This window comes from Galleria mellonella, unplaced genomic scaffold (assembly GCF_026898425.1).
Source record: "Galleria mellonella isolate WM207_F2 unplaced genomic scaffold, CSIRO_AGI_GalMel_v1 utg96, whole genome shotgun sequence".
NCBI classification, from domain to species: domain Eukaryota; kingdom Metazoa; phylum Arthropoda; class Insecta; order Lepidoptera; family Pyralidae; genus Galleria; species Galleria mellonella.
In genome coordinates, this window is record NW_026442179.1 from 4,018,382 (window position 1) to 4,038,183 (window position 19,802).

Below are 19,802 nucleotides of genomic sequence, written 5' to 3' on the forward strand. Positions count from 1 at the left end.
AAATTCAATAATTAATTTAATATTATTTTAACATAACTGTAATACAAAATAATAAACACTGGATAATGTGTATGGAGACATCAATAGATCCCATAGCAGTGATGTAACTACTGGACATATCGTCCAGACAAGTGGCAGTCGATTCTCTCAATAGAAACTTTATCGCTACCATATGCACGAGATAGAATGGTGGAACAGCACGCGCTGTCTCTTTCTTTCTCATACTTTCGCTAACAAAACCACATCAATTGACAAATTTAAATTGCCACGCATCACACAATAGATGGCGCTGTTGTGATAGTAATATGGGATCTACAATATACCCCATACCAATATAAACCAATCCAATTCAATATAAATAAAATAATACTAACAAATAGAAGAGTAATAGTAATAAATAATCTGATACAACTAGCCTACAGAATGCAATGTGCATGAAACAAAAGAACTTTAAAGCAGACCGCGTCTAAATACTTTGAAAATGCAAACCAAAATGTGCTGCGTTCATTACTTCGCCGATTACGTGCCATGCCTGTTGCACATTGCTGAAAGCATATATTTATATGGCCATCATGCCTTTTACAATAAAGAACCAAAAGGGAGATAACTAACATCTTAATAACAAAACGTAACTGTCAATCTATAAGTATTTAAATGTTGAATCAAATTGAATAATAATAATCCTCCTGCCCTCATCCCAATTATTTGGGGTCAGTGAAATAATTATAAAATTTAAATTAAAAATAATAATAAGAAACTTAAACTTGACTATACTCATATTATGATAAATTACCCCCGTACACGATCATAAATGTCCTTATTATATACAGTTTAGTTTGTTAATAGTTAACCTGTACGACGCTTATCTACTGTTGACCTAAGACTCTATGTATGCTTGTTAAAACTGATTATAAGGGACAAAACCCATTATGATAAATATTAGGGATTATTTCCACCATCAGATCGTATTTTTAATCTTTAAACGATATTAAATCGTGTGCACTGTATTTAAAGTCTATATTACCAAACCACGACCACGGATGTCTTCCACAACACGCGATCGTAACTGAAAGTATGCTGCGACGCGCGATCGGCTCCATTCGTCTGCCGTTGCGTACGCTCAAAGCCGTAGCCGGGCGGGATCACTCTTTTTCTTTACCTCTTGTGTTTTATGATTCTTTAATTAATTAGTTAATGAACCAACAATACTACGTCAACTTCAACCATTTTCAAAAAATAGAATCCGTCAACACGGTAGGAATACAACTGTTTGACTAGGCTCCGAAACGGATATGTCCAAAAGCGACGATACGGAGTCGATCGTATGCATTGACATCCTGCCGGACACGATCGGCTGTCGCCGCATCCATTCGTATCCGATCCGATGTAATGCGAGTCCTTTGGTGGAAATCATCCCGGCATAGAATGGGTCAATTCTTCCTTTTTCCGTGATTCTAGTAAAGAGCGACTAAGGAAACTTAATGGTCAAGGGATGAGAAGCAGCGTCCCTCTTAAGACATCACCAAAGCCTAAGTGCAGTTAAAAAAACTGCACATAAATAATCAGCGTAAACGCTTTTCCCATATAAAAAGAATGCAAATAAAATGTTCTTTTTTATAATGAAAAAAGATCAGTTTAAAATTATAACGTTTTCAATGCAAGAGTTAACATTTCAGACCAACTTTAATCTTAGAACAGTAGTATTACTTACACTAGATGACGCTAGTTTCTATACAGGGGTAATTTAACATCAATTCAGTGTTATAATAAATATGAAATAGCTCCAGGCATGGTTACATACAACGGACGGGAGTAACCAACTGAAGAGATTGCTCTGGTTTGAACCTACTTCGCACTCTCCCTATACAACTATATACGTGGGAGCCTACTCTTTACGGGGCTTCCGTTTCCTCTGGCCGTCGCCGGCGCCCTCTGTGTCCACCAGAGGCGTCGTCTGTAACAATTTAACAATAAGAATAAAAATTTATCCATAATAACAGTAGCCGTGTGGTCCTGCCATAGAATGGGCTACCCCTTCTTTTCCTGTGATGGTCGTAAGATGTGACTATGAAAATTTAATAGTCTAGGCATGGGCGGCAGCGTCTCTCTTAAAACATCACTAAAAGTCAAACTGCAGTTACCAACTCACCTGCCAAACATGGCAACTATTGGCAAAAACCTCCAATGGTTAACTGTCATAAGGAACGCGACCATTATAAAAAATAATAGCCTAGGAAATATTCTCAGTTGTGTTTAATTTAAAAGTAAGCAACACTTAAACTACTGCATGTGCTGTAATACAGTGTAGGCACATGGCCCCCTTTGGAACCCATTGTGATTAATTACTGGTAAATTTGTCACAATAGACCAATCTGGCCTTTATCTTTTTTATCAGAGGGAGTCTTTGTACAAAAGTCGTTTGCTTGGGCACCTCTATCCCATTCGTGTTTCAACCGTAAAGCAATTGTGTTTCGGTTTGAAGGGTGGGATATGGCAATGAATTTACAGGGTATAGAGGAATAAAACCCGAGTCCTCGGGAACAACGCATGGGGAGTATCATGGGCGAAACAGTATACTCTGTTATGCCCATGGCACTGCTCATGCCTATAGTCGACGGTTACTAATTTCCATCAGGTGTACCGTCAGCTTGCTTGCCATTCAAAGTTGCATAAAAAATGTTTTCACTTCATTTAGTAAGTACATACCTCTGCCTCAGTAGCGGAGTCCGGCTGAGTCTCCGGTCCCTCCAGGTCGGCCTTGCTGGCCTTTTCCTGAGGTTCCTCCTCGGCTCCTTCCCCTTCTCCCTCCGACTGATGGGGGTCATCCTCCATCACAGCATCAGTCTTTTTAATATCCGCATCAGAGTCCTAAAGGACATACATAACACAGAAATTATTTTATGCAATTTTATTATTAAAAACAAAGGTATTTATGGACTATGGACATTATTGAGACGTATATAAGAGAAAAAGTTATTGTTAGTAATGGAAATGAATAACCTCATTACTAGGACATTCATTTTACATTCAATCAGGTCGTCCACAACGCAGAGCTAGGGAGGGGGGGCGGGGTGTTAGTAATGGGTCTATAGCGTAAACACTATATATAATGTTAACCTCTATGCAATTCTCTGAACCACGTAGGGTTTGTTGAGTTTGTCACGATTAGTCAACTGGCCACACAATTGCTTTCTTCCTCACCTATCATCCCTCATTGGTGCTCAGAGTATATAGATGGCGCAGCCGTGCAACTCATTAAAAAAGTATCCCACGCGGTTTCTGGGAACCATCGTGGGTAATTCCTGATGAAATAATGACTGACTGATCTCTGCCTACATCCTCATCTATCATCCGTAATTTTTTTTGATGACGATGAAAGCAGGTCTATTAGCCCATCGTGACGAATCTCAGCAGAATTAACCATGCTAGTTTCCAGGGGGAAGCGCGTGGTGGTCGACCTGATAGGGTATATTCCTAGTAATGGAGAAATTAGATCCCATTACTAACAATCCCATTCCCCCCATACGTCATTAGCACCACACTAGTGTATACCGATAGCGCAGGTCCCCACCTGTTACCTACCATGTCAAAAAGCGATGCCATGCTTCGAGAACAACGAATAACGGTAAGAAACTGATCCTAGATGGCGCCACCCTCACACAAATAGTAATAGTACTCACAGATTTGCCGCCGCAGCACAGGTAGGCGAAGAGGCCGACGACGAGGAAGCTGCCGATGATGACCACCGCGTACACCCACGGGTTGTCGCCGGCGAATTTGAGCGCGCGCTCCACCACCGAGTCCTGCAACGGTTAGCTCTGCTACTGCACACTCTAGCTTGCTACGTACACCACTAGCTCACTACCACATCATCGACAGGGAACGAGAAATTCTATAATCTTACAACACCATGTAATTTTAGACATAATATATTTAAATAAATATATCTGTAATTGTAATATATATATATCTGTTAACATCTGTTATATATTTGTTAATGTATATGTTAACAGAGATTTAAAAGAGTAACTGTTGAGTCTCTTGAGGGATCAGCAGGTAACTACTTTCTGGACCCAGCAATAGATTTAAAAAAAAGATTTAAAAGTGTTCGTTGACACGTCTATTTAAATAAAGTTGATTTGAATATATATATACTATATTTTTATATATTATTATACTATATATATTTAAAAGACATCAAATTAAAAGTACCCGTAACCGGCGAGCGTGTACGTAAAGATTGATGAATGCGGAAGAAGCAAAAGAGTTTTGTTTAAATCAAAGCATTTGGCGTTCCATTGTTTCTGCCTACCCTAATGGGAGACAGGTGTTACAGATATGTATGCATGTAATTTTACTGTATAATTTGTTTATTAATATTAACCATTCTATAATGTAAATGTTGACATTGATATCGACATCTTTGGTAATTCTTTAGTGCAGTTTACTAAGCTTATTAATAATATGGATTGGTAACTAGGTCTTCTCTAATTGTATAATTGTTACTTAGTATATATTGACGCTTATCTGTGAGAGCTGTATACACCTTTAATTGATGTGTTCATATGGCCTTAAGCTTGGTAGTGAGGAGTGGGATGTTTTTGTTCAAGTAAACTTAGATTTAAGCATTTTTGAATAGTAGTTTTTCACTTTTTACTTATAACATTGTACGTTGTCTGCTTAATAGTTGTGAGCATATTGTTGGTGTGTCTTTTATAAATAAATAAATAAATAATAGCATTTACGTGATTTATTATAAAATAGAAATAGCGAATTCATTTACAACACTCTTCTAGCGGCAGTATTTAATTTCTAAGCTTTAATAGCTTATTTATTTGAAATAAAATGTGACCTCTCTGGCCCGTTTGACGAGGTAAGCCACGTATATAGATATGGGGATGGCACAGTATACTCCGTATAGAGCCCACCAGCCCGGCTTGTAGTTCATGGCGCGGAGCATGCGGCCCCATAACGTTTTCTATACAAGAACATGTTATCAGTTTAACATAAATATATTTGTATGCTGTGTGGTCCCAGCATAGGATGGGTTACCCCTTCCTTTCCCGTGGGTGTCGTAGGAAGCGACTAACGGAACTTAATTGTTGAGGGATGGGTAGCAGCATCCATCTTAAAACATCACCAAAAGCCATTTGGTTGGTTGGTTGAGGTTGCCAATTCGCTTGTCAAACGTGGTCAACTATTGGCAAAATCTACCCAATGGTAAACTGCCACAAGGAATGGTCCAATTCCTTACAGCGGTCTATGGAGGAGGCCTATGATCAGCAGTGGACAGATAACAGCTGGTACGATGATGAAGATGATGATGATGTACCTACTGTCTATTTATTACTATCAACATAACAACACATTTCATTGGTGGGTTTCTGATGTTTTAGATTTTTTAAATATTTGATATGCAGTGATATAAATGTTTTTAGGCCTCGTGTATTATTCAGACTTATATTACCATAAACAAACACAGACACAGAAAATATTAAAAATAAATTTTGCCAGCTGTTACAATAAAGTGTCTCATTATATTGCTTGAAATAGCATCAGATAGTTTTTTTAAAAGTATGAAGAAGCATCTCAATACTTTTTTACTAGATTATTCAATATGTTAGAGGCTTTCTGTTTTTTTTTTTTTCAAGTTTTAGGTGTCAATAAATCCAACCAATCTACTAGGCAAAGAACATCTGGATCACAACTCACTTGGACCTGAGTTAATATAGAAAAAAAAATCGTTTTTCTAAATTGACCCGTTCACTGCACCACGGTCATTATCTTACAGTCTTTATATCTTTAGACTGTAGTCCTGTACTTATTTGCATAGTATTGTTTATTGTTTATAGGTTACCAATTTAAAATAAAATAAAAATATATTACTTACAGAGTCCCTGGATATCTTGGCGCGTTTCAGCACGAAGGTCTGCTGCGCCCACTGTTCTGCGAGGGCCTCGTCGTCGGTCACGATGAGGTTGTCGAACAGCAGGAGAGGGGACATCGACCATAATTCAAAACCGACCGCGTGCTGGTGAATGGAAATATCATTGTCGATTGTCACATCATGTATATATCAATCTAGTAATGGACACCACTCTTTTATAATGTTCTAATTTAGATAAAATTGGTTTGCATGTCATGTCACCTGTATGCATTAAGATTTTCTTATTTTATTGTTATTTACTGATATTATATATGAAGAGTAAAAATGTTGGAACACTTGATACGACACGACGAACTTATGAACATTATAATGGAAGGTAAGATAGAAAGAAGGAGGGGGAGAGGGAGACCGAGACATAGTTACATCAGGCAGATCAAGAAGGAGTTGGTGTCGTGTCGGATCAAGAGGTGAAGAGACTCGCTGGAAATCGTAGTGAGTAGCAAGAGCTTCACCAACAAGAATGCAGCTCTTAAATAGGATAGATAGATTGTTATTTATATTATTAGAATTTGAGTACATATTTTGCCACCAATTGAATCTTTGAATTAGGAGCGAGTCCATGAGTTGGAATGAGTCACCAGGCGTTGCTATCTCATTCTGTCTCACGGACTCGCTAGCGATGTCGATTCCATCGACGAATTCGCTTGTCACTTGTTTAGAGGCCCAGGTGTAAAAGCCGACTACGAGTATAAAATAACAATTTCAAGTGAAAGGAAACTGGAAATACTAAGAGTAACTTGGGTATAAAACAATTATTAAAAAAAATTTTCTTTCATAATGTTACTGTATACTCACAATGGGCGTCATTCTGAATGGGTGATCATCTTTGAAGTAGTTAGGATTGGGTATCCTGCGAGGAGTCCACTTGCCCTTGTAGTTGGGGTTCGGGATCAGCGGTGCGCGCCAAATGCCCTGTAATTTTTTTTTATACAACTTAGAATGGCAAACAAGCTGACGGCCCATCTAACGAAAAGTGGTAACTGTCGCCTATAGACATGAGCAGTGCCATGGACATAATAGAGTATACTGTTTCACCCATGATATCCCCCATGCGTTGCCATCCCTGAGGACTCAGGTGTTATTCCTCTGTACCCAGTAAATTCACGCCATATCCCACCCTTCAAACCGAAACACAGCTATGCAAACAACTGCTTCACGGTTGAAACACGAATGGGACAGAGGTATCCAAGCAATCGACTTTTGTACAAAGTCTCCCTCTGGTATTACAATAATTCTATGTTATACTTTATTTTTACCATTGTGGTCCCGGCATCGAATACAGCACGCCTTCCATTCCCGTGGGTGTTATAAGAGATGACTAAGGGAACTTAATGGTCAATAAATGGGTAGCAGCGTCCCTCTAAAATCATCATCAGACCCTAACTGTGGTTGCCAATCCGCCTGTCAATCGTGGCAACTAATAACAAAACCACCCTCTTAGGGAAGGCCTATATTTAGTAGAGGACAATAACCAACTGATATGGTGATTAAAATTTATTCTTTTTTTTTTTCATTATACAATTCTTAATATTTTACTTTATACTATCAAATAGGTAATGCAGCAAGGCAGTGATTATAAAGAGTTAATAGTAGCACATGTGAATAAGACAGCTCAACAAGTCGAATGTTATATATATGTATACGAAGTAATTGAAAAGTAAAAAATGTCTCTATTAAATTAGTTGACTAGATAATACGACATCATAACCTTAAAAAAAGAGCATGTTCCTTTTTAAAAGGCCGGCAACACACCTGCAATGCCATTGGTGTTATGAGTGATCATGGGTGGTAGTCACTTACCATCAGCTGAGCCGCATGCTCGTTTGCCCCACGTGTAGAAAAATAATAATAATAAATCATTTAGCTCCTAAGACGGACGATACCGCGGATCCATCTAAATATCGCCCCATCACTTGTCTTACGACAATATATAAGACGTTAACATCCGTTCTGAGCGCTAAGATCTCTCGTCATGTGTACGAGAATAAGATCCTATCTAGCGCCCAGAACGGATGCAGGGGCGGTAGCCGCGGATCGCCGTCCATCTGCTCCTCCCATTGATGCTGTCGCTGGCCACGTGGTCAAGCAATAAACACACACGTCGTATCCAATATTCTCCGCCGCCTGGATAGATTATAAAAAGGCGTTCGATTCCGTGCCCCATTCATGGAATTCGGAGGATACTCGAGCTGTACAAGATCGACGGTACAGTTCGAGTGTTCTTGGAGGCATGCATGAGGCAGTGGACGACGATTGACTATCCAGGGCGAGCGATTGACGGATACCGCTGACCGGATAGAGATAAAGAGAGGAATATTCCAGGGCGATTGTTTGAGTCCACTTTGTTTTGCCTGTCCCTGAATCCACTCAGTACTTTACTGGAGAATTCGGGGACTGGATTTCAGTATCGGAGAGGAGGTACAAGTGTCTCACCTTCTGTACATGGATGACTTGAAACTGCTAGGGAGCATCGAACGCCTGACGGAGCTGCTAAATATCGTAAACGATTATAGCAGCTCTATTAGGATGGCGCTCGGAATAGACAAGTGCGCGGTCCTCCATGTGCAGAGGGGACGGGTCACTCAAACTGAATTTTTATCGCCACAGATCGACGCCTCTAATATTAAAACCCTCTCCGAGGCTGAAACATACCGGTATCTGGGCATGTCACAAAACATCGGTGTGAAGGAGACGGATATGAAACAGTCAGTCCGCGAGGCTTTTTTGCGCGCCTTACAAAGTACTGAAAAGTTCTTTGTCGGGCGCCAATAAAATCCGACTTATAACGGCTGGGTCATACCCGTACTCGTATATATTTACACTTTTGGCGTGCTCAGATGGTCTCAAACCGAACTCGAAATCGGAAATCCGCACAACTATGACCCTCCATAGAATGCATCACCCGAAATCGTCAGTCATGAGGCTGTATATCCCGATTTAAAAAAAGAAAGCTGGTGGTCGAGGCTTGTTAATTTTGTATCATAGCGATTAAGACCATGCACAACCGCGAGATTGACAGCCTCAGGACATATTTTTGGAGAAAAGAGACGAGGGTTTGCATAGAGAGGTCATAGAATGTGACAAAGGATTAAACCCTCTTTCTCTGGCTAAAGAAACTGGCGAAAACCCGAAGTTTTGGGTACCTCTCAGCGGGAGACCGTATGGAAAGAGAAGGAGTTGCACGGAAGGTTCTTCAAAGCCCTTCACGGGCCGTACGTAAACACGAAGACCTCCGTGCACTGGCTACAGTTCGGTGATCTCTTCGGAGAGACCGAGGGTTTTGTCTGTGCAATACAGGATCAGGTGGTTAAGACGAACAATTACCGAAAGCACATTCTGAAGGATGGCACCGAGGACATCTGTCGAGCATGTCGCCATCCCGGAGAGTCACTCAGACATGTGCTTTCGGGTTGTTCAGCTCTTGCCAACACTGAGTACTTGCACAGACACAACCAGGTAGCCAAAATACTCCATCAAGAGCTCGCTCTGAAGTACGGCCTCGCGAATGAGAGGTTGCCGTACTATAAGTATGAGCCCCAGCCGGTCTATCGAAAGCGACAGCGTAAGGTTTTCTACTGGGACCGATCCATCATCACGGACAGGACCTTTCTTGCGAACAAACCTGATATCGTGGTGATGGATCAGGCGGGGTTACCTTTTGATGAGTGTTTTTGGTGGATGTCACCATACCGCATGACGAGAACCTCGTGAAAGCCGAAACCGAGAAGAAGAGAAAATATCTCGACCTGGCTCACGAGGTGACCGAAATGTGGGGGGGTGACATCTACCGAAATCATCCCAATCGTTATGTCGGTGAACGGTCTTATCCCAACCAGTCTCGAACAACAATAATAATAAAAGGATTTGCATATGCACACCATTTTTATATGCAAAAAATCTGCTCATAGCATGTTATTGATCACAGACAATAATGGATATCTAATAATATACGGAAAAAATACCTTGTAGTTGGGGTTGGGAATGGTTGGTGGAGTCCAAGAGCCGCAACCGGGGGCCGCAGCGCAGGCCGGGTTGTCGATGAGGGGCGCCTCCCATTCGCCGTCCATCTCCTCGTCCCAGTCCGATGGCTTCTTCGCGTCCGGGTCTATAGTTACAATAAACACACACACTTGCTAGGTATCCATCCAGTATGTTGGTGGACCATTGTTCAATGTTTTGTTATTATCAAAAAAATTGTTAGTTTAAAAATGGTTCCATCTAGAATTCGTTGATTAATTTTTGGTAATTAATTAACCCAAATACGACGATACGTACCAGAGGGAGACTTTGTACAAAAGTCATTTGCTTGAGCACCTCTGCCCCATTCGTGTTTCTACCGTGAAGCAGTTGTGTTTGCATGGCTGTGTTTCGGTTTGAAGGGTGAGATATGGCGTGAATTTACAGGGTACAGAGGAATAACATCTGAGTCCTCAGGAATGGCAACGCATGGGGGGTATCATGGGGGAAACAGTTTACTCTGTTATGTCTATGGTACTGCTCATGTCTATAGGCGACGGTTACCACTTTCAGGTGGGCCGTCAGCTTGTTTGCCATTCTAAGTTGTAAAAAAAAAAACATTTAAATGAATTCCCTCCCCTTAGGGAGAGGGAATTTATTTGTGGACGGATACACTTACCGGGGATCATTTCAGGTTCATCATCCAGCCATCCGTCTGGTTTGACAGCGTTGGGGTCCACAATCTGCGCGGGCGCATCCTCGTCCCAGTCATCGGGCTTAGTCGCCGTTGGATCTATTATCTGTAATATAATTTTTATATAAATTATGTCGACGCGCAAATACAATACGACGTCCCAATTGATTACAGCATGGGGTTCTTCAAAAGGGGGGTAAAGAGGTTTCTTCAGGGTCGGCAACGCGCGCGTACACTCTGGTATTGCAGGTGTTCATAGATTACGGTAACTGCTTAACATCAGATCGGTCGTATGCTTGTTTGCCACCTCTGTGGTATAAAAAAACTACGATCGATTATGGAGTGAGTGACAAGAGTTCGCAACCCGCAACAGTAACACAGTCTTCAGCAACCGCCACCGAGCAAGGGCGTATATATAATTAAACATACAATTAAACCCAATGTAACAAACTAATAAATTATCTTTCAAACAAGAAAAGACAGGTTATGACTCTACAAGAAGATTGACAGATCAGTTCCTAGTTGGCAGGGAGAATATAATTATTAAAACATTTATGAAGTGCATAAAATAATTTTTATTTTCAACCGATTTAAAAAAAGAAAGTTCTCAATTTGGTCGTATTTCTTTATGTTTATTAGCTCATAACTCTGTTAGTTCTAATCCTATCTAGATTTAGATTTTGTATCTGAAAGGATATACTTACAGATTGGTCACATAGAAATTTTATCAAAATCGGTTAAGTAGTTTTTAGAAAACAATGTTTTTTTATTTTTTTTTTGTGGGACAAAATCTGTGTTTTATAACTGTAGAAGTAACTATTTGTCCTGAGTTCACAGCTAAACCGTTGGACCAATTTTATTGTATTTCTTTTATAAATATTCTTCGGATACACTTTACCTTTTCCCTCTCGTCCCAATCATCAGGCTTCTTGTCGTTGGGGTCATCAATTTCCTCTGGCGGGTTGACTGGTGGGGTGAAGTCCTCAAGCAGGGATCCGGAGTTCACTTCCTTATTGTCAATTAGAATCGTGAACGTGTTGTCCGGACGCACGACCAGCGTGTAGAGATGAGGCTCCTTATCTTTGTAAATGTCTTCTAGACGTTGACTACAATAAATGATAAAATTTATAAGTTGGCATTTGATTTGGGAAACATTACTAATAAAATTGTTAATAGGTAATGGGACAGATTCCAACCTCTTTATTTATAAAAAAAATAAAATAAAAAATAAAACGCCAAAATTCTCATGCATAAACCTATTTTACAATTATAACTGTCACAAAATATATTTTGTTCCCATACATGCCCTTTGAAATTTATAAATTTTAATCATTTTAAATTTCACATTCATTCAATCTCTAATATACGCGATAGATGACAGTAATAATTTTGTAAGGAAGGAGGGGGAAGGGATTACTAGAAATGGGATCTTAAAGTGTCACTGTTAGTAATATCACTCATCAGGACAATCTTCACGCGGTTTTACTTGGTAACCATTGTGGTTAATTGTTGATGAATTCATCATGATGGGCTAACTGGCCTGTTTTCATTCTCATCTATCACCCTTCACTGGTGCCCCGCCAGCGTATCCCGTTAGCGCAGGCGAGGTTACTATTCCATTATCACTCATCAAAAATGGTAACCCCGCCTGCGGTATCGGTATAGTGTTCATCAGGAATTAACCATGATAGTTCCCAGGGGGAACCGCGAGGAGGTAGACCTGGTTTGGTATATGCTAGCAATGGAATTTTTAGTCTCCATTACAACAATCTCTTTCCCCCGGGCAGGGTTACTATTACATGTTCACCAAAAAAAAATAATAATAATAATAATAAAAAAAAGAAGTCATTTCCTAGTATTGGCTCCACTGCCATCAACATATCCTGTTAGGTCAACCTTTTTACAATCCTTCACTAAAAACATGTGGTCACTTTCTGGTATGTGCATTATAATGGACCAGATGTCCTTAATTTATCCGCATTTCCCTAATACTCCACCAATGTATGCCAATAGTGAAGAAGATGGGTTTCATTATCATCATCATCATCATATCAGTCTTTAACTGTTCACTGAACATAAGCCTCCCCCTTGGGGGGTTTTGCCAGTAGTTGTCACGCTTGGCAGGCGGATTAGCAACAGCAGTTAGGCTTTAGAGATGTTTTAAGAGGGACGCTGCTGCCTATTCCTCGCCTTCCCTTAGTCGGCATTTACGACACCCACGGGATAGAAAGGGGTGGCCTATAGTGGGTATACTATGCTGGGACCACACGGCCAATAAAGATGGGTTTACTGGTTCTTTTACATACCATAAAATAAAGTTTCCATCGTCATCTGTTTACGATTTCAAGTTATATTCGCATATGGGGTCAGCTAAGCTGTTGCACGTCGACCCATCGGGATCTTTTGTGCTTCCCCCTGCCTTATACCATCATTTCATAGATCCTTTGTGTTATCTTAACGATATCCCGCGCTTTAAAATATCTGTAGTCCCCTGGCTTTAGATAAGCCGTTCCCTGTAGACTGATACGCATGCTCGCTAACGAATCACAGTTGCACATCAAGTGTTCCATGGATTCCGATTTCTCCCCGCACAGTCTGCACAGTGTGAAAGAAGATAGAACCATCTTGTGTAGTATATGCTTTATTGGCATATGTCCAGTTAAGGCACCCATAATGAGTCTTGCCTGTTGTCTGCCACCGCTGTAGATGAGATACGATTTCAAGTTGATCAGAGAATACTTACGTGGGTTTCTTGCTGTGTTTTTCTTCAATAGTGCCATTCTTGGGATTTTTGTGTCTGAATATAAAATGTAGTTTGTTGTCGTTGCCACACTTGTCGGGTCCGAACATCACGGTATAAGGCGTTTGGTCGTGGAACTTGCGCAAGTCCGCCTTCGTGTTGGTGCCTCTCGATAGAAGTTTGATGTAAGCACCTCCACAGTTTTGACCTTCCTGTAAATATTATGATATATAAAAAAATAAGTGATTTGTACATGTGTCCATTATTTGGATGAGCTTCAAATTGGGATGTAGAGGTATAGAATTTTTTCAAAAATCTCATTTTACTAACAATATATGATAATATTGCTCATTAATTATTTATTCTCCTATAACTTTACAGAAAATAATATAGCATATAGAAGTTATCAAAGAGAAAACAAAAAAAAAGGTAACTAAGGGAACTTATTGGAAGGATGGGCAGCAGCGACCCCTTAAAACATTACTACAACCTAACTGCGATCGCAACTATTGGCAAAACTCCCTTTACGGGGAAGATCTATGTTCAGCAGAGAACAGTTAACGATTGATGTATAATAATAGAAGACATCAATATTAAAGTTTATAGATAGATAGATACTCTTCATCCTTTCCTCCAAAAGATTACAACAGTAAACCTATTATAAATATATACAATTACAAGAAATAATCACAACGAGAAAAACAATGGGCGACCTTATCGCTAAAAGCGATCTCTTCGAGGCAATCTTTGGATGGAAAGGAGTAATTATAAACAGTTTGATTGGAGGCACGATGAAGATCCTATTATTAGTAAATATGGAGATATAATATATGTAATAATGTAAATATATATCCCTACTCACATGCATATAATCATCTACATAAATAAATAAGTATATAAATACTAAATTTATCAACATAATTAAGTCTCTCACAAAGTTCGGAGGGTGAGTGATCAAAATTAAAAAAAAATTCACATAATTAATTAATGTAGGCTAAAGAGATTTTGATGGTAAATAGTTTTGTAGTCTAAGAACTATAAATGTATATATTCTATTAATACAATAAAAGCGAACTTTTTTTTTATACAACTTAGAATGGCAAACAAGCTGACGGCCCACCTGATGGAAAGTGGTAACCGTCGCCTATAGACATGAGCATATATGACATAATAGTGTATACTGTTTCGCCCATGATATTCCCCATATGTTACCTTTTCTGAGGACTCAGGTGTTATTCCTCTGTACCCTGTAATTTCACGCCATATCCCACTCTTCAAACCGAAACACAGTCATGCAAACACAACTGCTTCACGGTTGAAACACGAATGAGACAAAGGTACCCAAGCAAACGACTATTGTACAAAGTCTCCCTCTGAAAAACTCCCTTTGTAACGATGGCTAGATGTTACTTACTTTTTTAAGCGAAAACGAAAAGGATTTGAATTAAATTTGGTACTGATTTCCTTTGTCGCCTACACCTTACAGGAAAATCAGGAATGGTAATTTGAAGGGAATCCAAAGGAAACAATAGAAATGAGTGTCAATTTTGAATTCGGTAAATAATAATATAAAAACTATAAATAATATATGTGGCATGTACTCCAAAGGTAGGTTATCTCTCTCCATTGCTATCTAAGCACATAGGATACTTTATATACTAATCTACGCGGGTGAAGCCGCGGGCTACAGCCAGTATAAGAAAAATAAATAGTCCCAATTCATATGCTGTGTGTGTGTCTATCTAAATGAACTTCAATGACGTCTATGTTATATTTATAAATATGGGGATATATACAGTTCATCCGTAAAATACTGGCCGCGCGCCAACACGTCGGCATTTACGATGTTATTGTGAATAAAACATCTTTTTTTTCCACTAAAAATTTTGTAAACAGTGACACGTTGCTTTCTTTGTGTATTTTCTTTTTATGCGCAGTCATTAAATTATATTAGTATTTTAGAGTCTTTTAAAGGGCAGGCTTAATCTTGTTTACCGTCGCTTTGTGGTTTCTGCCAACACCGAAAGGATAATGAGAACTTTTTTGGTACATTTAAAAATATCTTACATTTATACAAGTAAAAATGCTTCAATGATTTTGCATAACACCGGTTCTTGCGGAGTTGTTTAGAATTCTAATGCTCTTAAAACCCTACGCAAATTAATGCCTCAAATACAAAGGAGTTTCAGTTGCACAGTAGCCAGTTTTTTTTTTAAATAGAATATCAAAATCTCAATGTTCTCAGTGACCCTATTGTAATTACTAGTTCCTTGTTCATAACTATATAAGTATATTAATCAAACAATACTGTTATTCAAATATAAAAATAGACTATAACGCATTAAAGGGAAATTATATTAATAAATAATTGGTGTAAGCAAATGGCGAACGTAAAAATATGCTAGAAATGGTCTTTAGAAAAAAAAAAATATCTGCGACGAAAATTCAAAATAATACTGTGCTACCAAACCATTATCTACAGATTCATCTAAAAGAATATACAACGAAAATTAAAAGTAAACAATAAATAAATGTATTAAAACTTTTGGTATTTGGTATGCGAAACGCCGTGACGCAAAACGCTGAACGCCCCCTGAAGAACACTTACGAATGAAGTCGAAACGATTGCCGGAAACGACAAAAACATAGGGAGTTCACTAATTTTCCATATAAACATAGATATAAATGTTACAAATAATAATTAATACGTATTTCTAATTTTTTATAAAACTTAGAATGGCAAATAAGCTGACGGTCCACCTGATGGAAAGTAGTAACCGTCGTCTATAGACATGAGCAGTAGCATGGACATAACAGAGTATACTCTTTCGATCATGTTATCCCCTATGTGTTACCATTCCTGAGGACTCAGGTGTTATTCTCTGTACACTGTAATTTTACTGCCATATACCACCTTTCAAACCGAAACACAGTCATGCAAACACAACTGCTTTACGGTTGAAACACGAATGGGACAGAGGTGTCCAAGCAAACGACTTTAGTACAAAGTCTCTCACTAGTATGATATAATATACAATACAATTATTATTTTACTTTGTCAAGTACATGTATATGACATACATGTTGGTATATGAAACCTACCTACATATAGTATCTCGCAAGTTTATAAATACTGCCTATTGAGTTTATATGTAGATACAAAAGGTATTAGTCGCGGCTCGCAATAATCTCATTAGTACGCTCGCTGTTACATTTAGAAAGCGGTAATATGTAAAGTATATTAGAATAACAATAGTATAAGTACTATTAAATTTAAATTAAACTCCCAAGTTAGTGATTTACGAATTTTGTCATTACTGTTCTTTGGAATCAGCCTTTATTTTGAAAATCTTAAATTATTCTATAATAAATATGAAAGTTTCTGAGGATGAATGGATGGATGTTACTCTTTTATTAGACATAGTACATTTAAACACACATAATGTTAACAGAGATTTAAAAGAGCAACTGTCGAGTTATTTGCTGGTTCTTCTCAACAAATAACAATTTTCCAAACTCTATAGTAGTTTCATAAAAAAATTACGAGTTAAAAGTGCTTGTCATATACTATATATATAGGTCTATTTGAATAAATATGATATGAATTTATTCAAAGAATGGATTTGAAAGAAATTTGGTACATGGATAAATTATACACTAATACATATTTTAATTTACTATTATTAAAATATTTTATATAAAGACTCCTGTAGGCAAAGTTGGGGATTACAGATACATATGAATATATTAGATAAAGATGTATAAATGATAGATGATAATACCTGCATGGTGACTTCATATTGGACTATAAGTGGTTTGTCTGTGAACTCAAAAGGCTTATCCAATAATGTTGATATGGCAGCATGTTTAGCTTCTGTAGTTAACACTAAACCTAAGTCATTCTTAAGGATTTTCCTTGATGGTGCTTGGATCTGAAATGAAAAATTAATCATTTTCACTCTAATATCTTATTGAATAAGGCTTTCATTTTGGCGCCATAATGCCATATGAATTCTTATATGTTAATTTAAGTAAAATTTGATGTATTCAGGAGTATTGTAAGTTACGTAATAGAGTTGTTTCTAATTGTGGACGACAAAGGAAACCAGGAATGGAAATTGGAAATATGTATATAATAGTCAAAGGAACTTAGAAGACTAGGGCTGTAAAGGGAAGCCAAAAGGAAAACAATAGATATGCGTGTCAATTTCGAATTTGGTAAATAATAATATAGCTATAAATAATATATGTGGCCTGTACTCCACACTAATAATGCTAGACAAGATTATATTGGGTTATCTTGAATTATTAGAATTAAAATACTTATAGAATAAAATTTATTTTTATATTTTACTGTGAATGTTTACTGCCTTATTTTAATGAGAAAAAACAAAAAAAAAGTACATATATTTATTTTTATCTAAACCTAGTTCATACATATATGACTTAACTAATTTATTTAGTTTATAACTTCACCAATGTCTTTTCTAGTGCCCTAGAAAAAAGGATAAGTAAAATTAAGTACTTATCCTTTTTTTTGTAGTGTATATTTTTTAATCTGCCCACACCTTCTCTGCACAATCACAATGATGAATAATCTCATCATTTGCCCCCAATTGTCTTTGGATCTTTTATTACCCTCTGATAATCTCAAACATCTACATGGGAGCGATAATGCTGACACTGAGATCCTATAACCTAGACACTAAATGTTAATACACAGTGATACAATCCCAAATTATGTGTTGTTCTGTTTTATTTATAGAATTTAAAATGCAAAAACACATACAACCTATATCTATCTCTAAATTACCCTTGAGTCTATAATAATGATTAAAATTAAACTAAAGATTTATCAATTCTCTTACCTCCCATTTACCATCATATTTGGCAATATTTTCGTCTACACCCTGTTTCTTTGCTTCTGATTTCACCCACTGTTTTTTGAATGCATTCTCATTATCGAAGTGCTCTGCTAGGTAGACACCTTTTCCACTTATTTGAGGACTGCTATACTGGTCTTCCTCCTCAGTCTGCCAAATGGAAAGATTACATTTTAGAAAATGCTAATGGATACAGCATTGTTTTGTTTCCTACCATCACCTTCCAAATTCATATTCTCTTATTAGAATAACTATCCTATCTTTTATGTTGGAGCAAACATACAACACAAAATTTCATTAAAATTTGCTTACCAGTTTCAGGAATTAGTAAATGAATTAGTCAATGAATATTATGATAAAAGACTATATTATTGCATGTTATCTAACATTATATTGAACCTTTTGTGACAAAGAGAGAATACATTATTCCTATTCATCCTCAGGATATTATTAGAGTCAGTTAAAGAAACAGTTAAATTATTAATACATATAGATTACCCATGCAAGAGAAGACAAAATCGAAATAAAGCCTTAGAGCATTTCATTCAGTATGGCCAAGGAAAAGTAATGTTTTATCCATTTTTTCAACAATGTACATTTTGGTCTGAGGGGTTTAATAAAATAGTAATGGTTGACACAACAGCCAAAGACATAGAATTTCTTGTGTTTATCTTTTTTTCAAATCCTTGGAGATTCATAATTTGTTACAAGTAATAACAAAAAAATTTGTTATAAGTGACTCACAGATTAGAGTTTAATTGTATCATTTGAACATATACTAATATATGATAAAACTGATCTTGATTATACATGATGGAGGTCATTTCATAAGATAAATTTAATTATTGCAAGATATGTAGGTCGAGTAACCTCCATAGACTAACCTCAACGGTAACACCGTCGTCCGTGTTCTCACTGTCGGCTTTCACAGTTCCCACCAGCACCAGTAAGGCACTTAATATAAATATACTATGACGAGCCATCTGAAAGAAATACGTGATTAAAATGTGCAATTCATTAACAGGATTGAGTTTTCACCACGTCCGTAGGAAATATATAAAAGATCACTTTCTTTCTATGTTGACAGGCAAATTACATTAGCGTGAACTGTAGCAATGTGTAACGTAATGTTAATTTAATTTAATAAAAGAAGTAAAAGTTCGACACATCGATAAGCAGAAAAAGGATATCCTCAATTTATTATGGATCGCCGGCACAGCAGTTACGATTATAAATAAAGTTAATATTTATTTATATTAATATTATGCACAAACCTTGGTTTTTTATTAAAAACTTATATTATTGTTGTTAATTATTTTAAATGCTTAATTTAATCGTACATGAAACAAGCAAAGTAAAACACCGATGTCAGCGATGATTTTCGTTTTCCTCTGAAAAATTTCAGCCAATCAAAAACAAACAGTTGTCAAGATGCAATCCAGAATTTTCCGATGCGTTCCAAAATTTACAAAATTAACTCACCATTGGAATGATTACTATGTATTTCGCACAGCTTTGCCCGCGTAATCTACTACATAAAGTATCTTATCTGTTAAGTTAAAAAATCATTTATTCATGTAC

The 19,802-nt window shown here is 37.5% G+C and overlaps 1 protein-coding gene across 2 annotated transcripts; it reads right to left on the reverse strand.

Moving 5' to 3' along the window:
* Positions 1-366: 366 nt before the first annotated feature.
* LOC113523292 (calnexin) lies at positions 367-19,654 on the reverse strand. 2 transcript variants are annotated; one of them, XM_026909185.3, is made up of 13 exons: positions 19,496-19,654; positions 19,106-19,204; positions 18,207-18,371; positions 17,121-17,270; positions 13,342-13,550; positions 11,497-11,704; positions 10,584-10,704; positions 9,910-10,052; positions 6,743-6,859; positions 5,891-6,031; positions 3,681-3,803; positions 2,707-2,868; positions 367-1,954 (listed from the first exon to the last, which is right to left on the reverse strand). In XM_026909185.3, exons 2-13 carry the CDS (start codon positions 19,202-19,204, stop codon positions 1,886-1,888), a joined length of 1,707 nt encoding a protein of 568 aa, XP_026764986.1. In that variant the 5' UTR covers positions 19,496-19,654; the 3' UTR covers positions 367-1,885. The 2 variants fall into 2 exon arrangements, with proteins under 2 accessions (XP_026764986.1, XP_052758740.1); XM_052902780.1 differs by lacking the exon at positions 3,681-3,803 and adding an exon at positions 4,853-4,978.
* Between the last annotated feature and the right edge of the window lie 148 nt (positions 19,655-19,802).

Excerpts from the sequence above, each read along its gene's own strand:
- LOC113523292 (XM_052902780.1), bottom strand. The coding sequence starts at position 19,204 with ATGGCTCGTCATAGTATATTTATATTAAGTGCCTTACTGGTGCTGGTG. Across the intron at positions 18,372-19,105 it reads ACGACGGTGTTACCGTTGAG|ACTGAGGAGGAAGACCAGTA; the intron begins GTTAGTCTATGG and ends TCCATTTGGCAG. Across the intron at positions 17,271-18,206 it reads AATATGATGGTAAATGGGAG|ATCCAAGCACCATCAAGGAA; the intron begins GTAAGAGAATTG and ends TTTTCATTTCAG.